At 45.6% G+C, this 9,105-nt stretch overlaps 1 protein-coding gene across 1 annotated transcript; it reads left to right on the forward strand.

The window, feature by feature from the left end:
• Positions 1-1,711: 1,711 nt before the first annotated feature.
• On the forward strand, positions 1,712-8,348 carry LOC120759571 (cytochrome P450 2K1-like). Its single transcript, XM_040078960.1, has 9 exons — positions 1,712-1,909; positions 4,134-4,296; positions 4,472-4,621; positions 4,900-5,060; positions 5,530-5,703; positions 6,182-6,323; positions 6,868-7,055; positions 7,543-7,684; positions 8,045-8,348. Exons 1-9 carry the CDS (start codon positions 1,712-1,714, stop codon positions 8,230-8,232), a joined length of 1,506 nt encoding a protein of 501 aa, XP_039934894.1. The 3' UTR covers positions 8,233-8,348.
• The last annotated feature ends 757 nt before the right edge of the window (positions 8,349-9,105 follow it).

Genomic DNA, 9,105 nt, shown 5'->3' on the forward strand with positions numbered 1-9,105 from the left:
GGTACCCAACTGGCCCCATGTGGGTTTTTTTTCTTTCCTCTTACTGCATTTTATAAAGTCTCAGGAGTCCCAGCAGTCACACCATTTGCTCAGAGAAGAATCTGGCAGAACAGGATATTCTTGGAAATGTCTGGGAGAGGAGGGTGCAGGCCAAGACCTCACAGCTGTGCAGCAAATCTTGAGATGGACGTGACCATCCATTGCCCTCCTTTCTTTGCCCACCCTGCCTGGTCCTCCTCTGCACAGCAAAGTTTCCCCTTGTGAAAACTCCACTCCTGATAACAAGCCTTGGAGAGCAGGCAGACACACAGGCACCTTTTTCATGTCAATCTAGTTAGAGTTTATTGATTCCCCTTGCCTTTGGCTAATGTACTTTTATTATTATTAATAAATAATCATCATTTTTTCCATCAGTGTAGCCTGCACCCGGGAGCCTTGGAGAATTCTAGCAAAAGAATTATTAAACTAAAGATTTCTAAAGGGTTGAAGAGCAGCACAGCCCAGTAATCTGCCAGAATCTGCAACTAGGGAGCAAAATATCCCCACTGGAGAATATGGGATAGAGCATCAAATCAGCTCCTTCCCCTCGAGCCATCATTTTTACAAGTGGCTTCCTGTTCTTGGTCACTTCTGATTTGTTGTCATCCCCCAAGGATGGGGGTGGCTCTTGGAGCTGTCACCTGGGCACGTGGGCTCTTGCAGGACCCTGCCCTGGCTTGAGACATGACTCAGTACCTGCAGGGCCAGAACTGCTGCCATGTGCTCCTCCTTGGCAGCAGCTGCTCAGGCAGCCTCCCTCATCCATCCTCTGCTTGGCCAGCTGCAGAGTCTGATTCTGGCTCCTCCCAAGCTGCAAGGATTCAGGATCTCTTTCCCAGTCTAGGCAGGATTGCCTGCAGGGGATGGTTTCTCCTAGAAAAATGCAGCTGTTCATAAACAGAGCCATCACCAAATGCTGAGCCAGGCATGGCCATCCAGGCACACAGTTCTCTGGGCAGAACACTGCCAAATAGTGACTGAAATGGTTTCAGGGGCATTTTGGGATTGCCAGTTGGGGATTTTCAGCACAAAGACAAAACAATGCTAGCAAAAAACCCCATTGATTTGCTCAAGGAGGTGATCTTACTGGGGTGGCAGAAAAGCAAAAAGAATTAGAGCTGTCACCTGTAAGTAGATCTGCTCCTGTTAGCAATCCTGAATTAGCACATCTTCACACAACCACCATTCCAGCTTCTCCGTGGTCAGTCTTGTCCTCCCCGAGGGGTTGCTTGCCAGACGCACCCTGGGCCATGCATTACTGTGGGCTTTCCCTCCTGTGTCCTGCTTCCTCCATTGCATCACCAGTGGTCCAGCTGAGTCCTGTCACCTGGCACAGTGACAGCAATCCAGCATGGGTCCTGTCCTTGAGTTCTGACCCCAAAATCACATGGAGAACAACGTGTCCACAACACAGATCTTCACTAGAAAACAAACACCCCGTCCCTGTTGCAGATGAAATAAGAGCTTCAGATTATGATAATCCATGGTTCAGAATAAAAGAGGGTGTTTTATTTGGCAGGAAAATTGAGTACAACTGATCTAAGTGGACATAAACAAGTCTGCAGAGCCCTTTTCTCTGTGTAAAGCCACTTCCCCAGAAGGCGTGTTCAGGCAATGACTGAAGGGCTATAAAGGGACCCCAAGATGCTCAAACCCTCACCTGGCTTTGGACATGGCCCTGCAGAGTTTCCTGCAGGACGTGGGCTCCAGCTCGCTGCTCTGTTTGGCAGTAGGGCTGTTTGCTCTCCTTTACTTTCTCTCCAGCTCCAAGAAGTCGGTTTGCAATTTGCCCCCTGGGCCACGACCTCTTCCTCTGATTGGGAACCTGAACGTGGTGGACCTGAAAAAGCCGTTCCGGTCGCTGACAGAGGTAGGGGCTGAGCGAGCAGGCAGGGGGCAAATGTGCAATTCCTGAAACGAGAAATGCAGCTGGGGAAACAGAGATGTGGCTGTGTTTGCTTTGTGTGGAGGGCACCAATGGGATATGTGGCACACAGGCAGGCTGGCAGAATGACTTTACCTTCAGAGGTGCACACACACGCACTTGTATTTCTATATATGAATATAATACACACAATCCTTTCTGTAGACCACTCACCCTTGCAATCTACTCCAAATTGTTGGTGTTCTGAGTCCTTCAGAGGCTGCAGGTAAAAGAGTTGAGTTGGCCACGTTGCTGTGATCAAGAGATGTCTCACGGCCACCAGACCTCTAGGAAGGATGGGTGGATGGAAGGGACGAAGCAAGAAGAGGTATCATCTCCACAGCAGAGGGAAAGAGGATGTCTTATCCACACTTTTTCCCTGAAACTAATTATATCTCTGCAATGCAAAGCACAACTCTGCCTCCCCAGCCCCTGCACACACTGCCCAGGGTGGTTGAGGACTTGATGCATGGAGTTTGTATGTCTAGGTAAACAAATTGCTTTTTCTTACACAGCTCCATGGATACTTATATTTCTAAAAGAGAGAAAAGAAAAAAAAAACCAAAACAAAAAAAAAAAAAAACCAAAACAGACTTAAATATTAAAAAGCCAGAGGCAATGTTTGTTTCAGAAAGTGTCTGATGTGTTCCTGTAGGGACCTGGGTACAATTCAGTGGGAATTCAGATTTTATCCAGTTACTGTAGAGACAATTGGATACTGAGGTGCTGTGAGGAACCTGTCACAGGCCCTGTGTGTGTGCTGCTTACTGGACACCATGGTTGGGGGAAAGCTGGCCCCCAGAGAACTCCTGCAGCCCCTTGAACATCTGCAGTGAGAGGGCAGTGCAGACACTGCAATCCTCCAGTTAGCTGTAGAAGAAAGGACTAACTGGAGGATTTGGCAACACAACAATCCTGTGTGCCAAAGTACAGAATTCCTAGAGCAGGCACAAATCATCTGCCTTGATTTATGGGGCAGAGGATTTTGTAGAGATCAGTTCTGATGCGCTGCTGGTCCTGAGCTCCCATCTGATGCTGGGTATGTTTGAGGATCTCGGTAGGAAACCATGAACTATTTTTGGCAGTGCTGGGGGATTTTATGGTACAAATGTCACATGACAGCACCAGACTAATTTCCTATAATCTACCAAGAAGTTTTATTTGGGCTTTCAAGCCTGCCATGTCCAATACTTGTGCTGCTGAGTAAAACCAGAGTGAATGCCAAGAAGCACTAATGCAAGGAGATGGCCAAAGGGAGGCTCGGAGGCAGCTGTGATTCCCTGCCCTGGGTCTGCCACACACTCTGTGAGCTGCCAGGGATGAAAGAACCAGTGCTAATGTTATCTCCCAAGCCGTCAAACCACTGTTCGATGAAAACAAATTCAATTTGTGTGGCGTAATAACAGGAGCTGCTTCTAATCTGAAATTCAATTTGTGGAATCTATCTAATGCATAGGAAATGGTAACCTAGGCATATCAGAAACAAGAAGACATTTGGAGCGGATGGCTTGCAGTGTGTTTAAATGAAGCCTAAAATACCAAGAATGATTAGCTTGTCAAAGCCACCTTTCTGGGTAACAGATGATTCATTTTTAATTTGTTATAAAAGCCTAACACTCCTGTGACATTATCTACCAGAATATGCTTCCTAGACGGATTCAAGTTTCTGGTGGCCAGCAAATAATTCTGTGATGACTGCAACATACCCACCTTGCCATAATTAGAGACAAGTGCTGTCCTGAAAGAAAGAGTTATTGTCTGGCTTTGTTTTTGCAGTGTTTGTGGCTTCAGCCTCAAAGGTGCGTGCACGCCTGCTTGCCTCAGGTCACCAGCACTACAACAAACAGACCTGCCTGCTACAGCATTCTCTAACCAGCCTCCCAGGGTGGTATTGCTGGCCTGTTACTGCAGAACACCACAGGAATGCAATGGCACTTTCCTGACTCCCCTGATAGGAGCAGTGATAGCAGACACCTTGTTGTGCAAACAGGGCGCAAGCAGAGATGCTGGCAATCGATAGCTGTTGCTCACTGCTTGAATTACAGCAGCACCTGGAGACATCAGGGAGGGCTGGGAGGCTCCTTTTGGTCTAGAAACCACCTAGAGTGGCTAGTACTGGTGTCTGAGTCCAGATCTGGCTTTGAATGAACATATTTATTCACCTTGACAGCTCTCCAAGATATATGGCAATGTCTTCACGGTGCATTTCGGACCCAGGAAGGTCGTGGTGCTGGCTGGGTATGAAACCATCAAGGATGCCCTTTTAAATCATGCTGAAGAGTTTGGAGAGAGGGCAGAAATACCCATATTTAGGAAAATCACACAAGGAAATGGTAATTGACCTTTTGCTTGGATAAGTTTCATGGTAATGAGCTCTCTGTTAATTATATTCTCACAGCAAGGAGCGAGAATATAATCTTACATGACTTTTTGTGATCTTAGGAGGTACCAGTGTATAGAATGTTTATGAACCCCAGGTGCCACAAGGATGTTACACCTTTATTTTAGGCATAGCATTCAGCCATGGAGAGCTATGGAAAGCCACGAGAAGATTTACCTTGTCCACACTGCGAGATTTCGGAATGGGAAAGAGAACGCTTGAGATCCGAATCCTGGAGGAAGTAAATTCCCTTATCAAATATTTTGAATCCTATCATGGTGAGTGTGAAGTCTTCCATCCAGAGACAGAGAACAGGTCTAGCAGAACAATAAAGATTAATGAAAGTTTAACTCTTAGCAAATAGTATCTCATGGTTAAAGTTCAGCATACAGTAGGTTATTGAACCAAGGCCTTTAAACACTGAAACAGAGTTCCCTGCTACAAATTCTGGGTGGGGAATGAGCTTGTTTGGGAGCTCAGGACTACATTTCCATAGGAAACCAGACTGAAACAAGCATAGTCATTGTGTCACTTGTTATCATTGCTTGAAATACAGGGAAACCATTTGATACGAAAATGATACTCAACAATGCTGTATCCAATGTCATCTGCTCTATATTGTTTGGAGAGAGGTTTGAATATGATGATCCAGTATTTCTAACTTTGCTGAAGCTGATAAATCAAAATACTAAGTTGTTGGGCTCCCCTATGGTGCAGGTAAGAGCTTAATTTTATGTTTTAGCTGTTCATTTTTGGGGGGATATCCAGTTTCCTGGGTTTGTTCTCCTGGCCTCCCACACCTTGCTTCTTGAGAACAAGAACATTATCAGCCAGTTAGCCTGTACAGAACACATCTGTGGTTCTGTATCTGCAATGCACAGATTCCCAGGCTCCTGCATTTAGTCAGTGAAGCTTATTAGTAAAAGGGAAAAAAATCCCAAAGTCTTCACAAAAGGAACAACTTTACCCTCTTTGAAAAGCAGAAACACAATCCCAAACCTGCCTCCTTGGATTACAGAAAGAACACTCTATGTCTGCAGGAATCCAGAGCTCCTTGGACTGTAGAAGGGGGAGGAATTACAGCCTCCAATGTCAGGGCATAGGACAAGGGACCAGCAGTATGATTTGGGGTACCAGTATGTGTTCAAAAATGCCAATTAACATTAAGACCTCTCTTGCTCCACAGTTATATAACTTCTACCCATCCCTTGGATTTCTGTCTGGAGCTTCCAAGACCGTGCTACAGAATATCAGTGAATTGAACGCTTTTCTCCAGAAGCTCTTCCAGGAACACAAAGAGGAGCTTAATGAAAACGATTTAACAGGCTTTGTTGATGCCTTTCTGGTGAAGCAAAAACAGGTACTTTAAAGCTGAGTCCCTGAGCTCTGACATTCTTAGGACTGGCCATCTGTCAGGGACTGGGAGTGAGTGGAAACAGAAGAACTGCAGTGAGCAGAATACATCAAAGCTCATACTCACAGTGAGCTGTGCTGTATTCGCTCATGGCTCCACTGGAACTGCTGCTTAAAGAGATTTAGTTGTCAAGATGTCCCACGAGGGTGAAATAAGTTAGCACTCAGCAAACATAAGGAAGAGATCATCCCAAACCTTCCTGCAAGAATGGTACAGTGATAAACTGTGTTTGGATTTCTGCCATCTAGACCTGAGGATTTGCTTAGGACCAGACAAATTCCACACAGCATAGGCCCTAAGACAGGAGATGAAATGTTTAGTTTTCCAGCACATATAAGTCACAGAAAGCTAAAATGTAGATAAAAATGGTGGCAACACAGTCACATATGGGTATCACTTGCTGAATTACCCACATGTTTTGAAGGAGTCAAAGAAACAACACACTGCTTTCAGCAATGGAAACCTGATGTTTTCAACCCTGGACCTCTTTGCTGCTGGGACTGAGACTACATCCACAACTGTGCGCTGGGGGCTGCTTCTGATGATGAAATACCCAGAGATTCAGAGTAAGGAGGACAAGTCTCTTGTACAATTTTTGCTTGCATGCTTAAGGCTTTGGTTGTGGAAGGGAGTGGAACTCATTCAGTGCTGTCTAGAGTAATTACTCTGAGTGCTCTGAGAGAGATAACAACCATTGACTTTACAAAGGAATTTTATTCAGCTGGATTGCAATAAACCAGCCCAGCCAAGTGGGGGAGGCTAAGGGGCAGCCTGCAGTCACAGTAAAGCTCCCCCATCACCTGCAGGCTATGGGCTTACGTCACTAAAGGTCTCCTCAGGAGCTGATTCTGATCTGGTTTCTGTTGAAGGTTATGGGGTAACGAAAGTGTGTAATGAGAGTCAGGCATGAGATGGACTGTAGTGACTCCATTCAAACTGCTTTAGCTCAACAACAAACATGAAAGAGCCACACCATGCTCTGGCTTAGCCACTTCTGCTCTTCCCAGATATTTAAAAGTTTTCCCTTTTCTTCGTCTCTGCCAAACTGGTAGCCATTTCAGTTGCAAGATGAGATTGTTATCAGCTTCTTAATCCTTTCGTCCCTCCAAGGAAAGATTCAGGAAGAAATGAACCATGTCATTGAACCAGGAGAGCTGCCCAGGTTGGAGGACCGGAAAAAAATGCCTTATACAGAAGCAGTAATACATGAAATACAAAGGTTTGCCAATATTGTCCCCATGGGCGTATCACGATCCACTCCCAGAGATGTGAATTTCCGAGGCTATGTGATTCCTAAGGTGAGCTCTGAGGCAGGCAATTTATGCTGCACAGATTCCTCACAGCTTTCTTTAAAGCAGATGAAGAAACACATACACAACTGAAGACACAGAGGTGCATGGTTTAATCTGTGCTGTGACCCTTTGTCTTGCATCCAGGATAATTATTATAAACATACAATAGATTGTGGTCTGGTACAGTTGTTTGAATCACAATTAACCAGAGATTTAATTAAATCACACTGGTTTGAATCTTTTATGTCAAATGTGGAACATCTACCCTAGCACCTTTGTTGAAAGATCTGACTCTGTAAGAAAGGAATGTTTTGTGGTCCAAAAAATAAAACAGCAGTTACTGAAAACAGACAGAGCCATGATGGGGCAGAGAAACATTCCCCAGTTCTATTTGTCATATCTTATTTGCCTCTTCACATTAGGAAAATTAACACGGTCTGGCTCAATTAAGGGCGTGATCTCCTCTTCCATGAGTTTCTTTGATCCTTTTCAGGGTATTGAGATTATCCCACTGCTGACCTCTGCTCTGAATGATGAGTTACACTGGAAAACCCCGGATCAGTTCAACCCTTCCCATTTCCTGGATGCCAATGGGAACTTCATTAGGAGAGAAGCATTTATTCCATTCTCCGTAGGTAAGAGGGGTATGGGTGCAAGGCTAATGGCAGTTCCCCCTGATTTCAGGAAAGAATGAAAGCCAGGGACACAGAACAGAGTGTGAGGGATTTCTGGTCATTTCTCCTATCCATCACCTCTTTGGGAGAGATGGAAGACACGGATTTACTCACAGTCACTGAACAAATTCATATATCTACAGACTTCTGCGTAGTTTGAAACCAAATCAGCAGCACCTCTAATATACAGAGAAAATGAAGGGAAAATTTCCTACCTCAGCAGCCCGCTCTTCCAGACTGTACCTCCAGTTTCAAAAGTCTCAGACATCAACACTCACAGGTACAGTGCTGATCATTAACTTCTCCCTTGGTTGTTTTCAGGACGAAGGGCTTGCCTTGGTGAAGGACTGGCCAAAATGGAGCTGTTCCTCTTCTTTTCGGGCTTGCTCCGCAAATTTGTTTTCCAACCTCCTCCAGGAGTGGATAAGTCAGACCTGGATCTCACTGCTGATGTCGGCTTTACCTTGACTCCCATGCCTCACCTGGTTTGTGCTGTGCCCTGTGAATGACCAAACAAGGCAGCATTAGAGTAGTGAACACTTCAATCTTTAAATCAAATCTAGCTACAGTGGGGAAAAGCTGTCCCTGAGCTTTAGGGGAAGGAAGATTCCAGGCACTCTTATTTTCTCTCATTTATGACATTCTCTCCAACAGCTCTTGTCTGTATAATGCAAACCTTTCAGACAGCTCTGAGTTCTGCTCTCAGAAACTGTGACTCATTCCTGGAACAGCACATCAGAGATGATGTTTTCAGGACAGTTTGAAAGAGTGAAATGCCTTCAGACCTCCTCTGTAGATGTAACCCATCAGAGCTCTCCCCTGACAGCCTCTATGGGGAATTTCTCAGCCCAAAGTCCAAGCCCAATAGCAGAGCTGAGTATCAATGGCCCAGCTGGAGACAAGAGACACTCAAAGGATCTGGAAATCTCCTCAGGATGGTTGTTCAGCTGAGCCTCAGACTGAGCTTCCATTGTGCGATACAAGCTGCCTTATCTTTATTACAGAGTCCCAGACACAAGGGTGTAACATGGGCTGATGCCAAGACCCAGGGACGGGACAGTTATCAGAAAACATCTAAGTGGTTTGGGAAATGGGTCATTTCCAACTCACACCAGGCACTTTATGCTGAACAGCCTATTTATGATGGGGCCAATTGAGCAGCTTTCTGCTTCTGGTAAGAAAGGCATTTCTACCACTCCCTCACCTCTCCTGGCTTCATGCTGGCTCTGGCTCTTGTCCAATCCCTAACTGGGCCATCTTAGATCCCGAAACTGGCAGAAAATGAGCAGCCGTGGCAAGGGAAGAGTTTCAGAATCACCATTGCTGAAGTGATACAAGCCTGCGGCAGTGGAGCCGGGGCTGGGCAGCAGGACTGCCACACT

The sequence above is a fragment of the Hirundo rustica genome, chromosome 15 (genome assembly GCF_015227805.2).
Source record: "Hirundo rustica isolate bHirRus1 chromosome 15, bHirRus1.pri.v3, whole genome shotgun sequence".
NCBI classification, from domain to species: domain Eukaryota; kingdom Metazoa; phylum Chordata; class Aves; order Passeriformes; family Hirundinidae; genus Hirundo; species Hirundo rustica.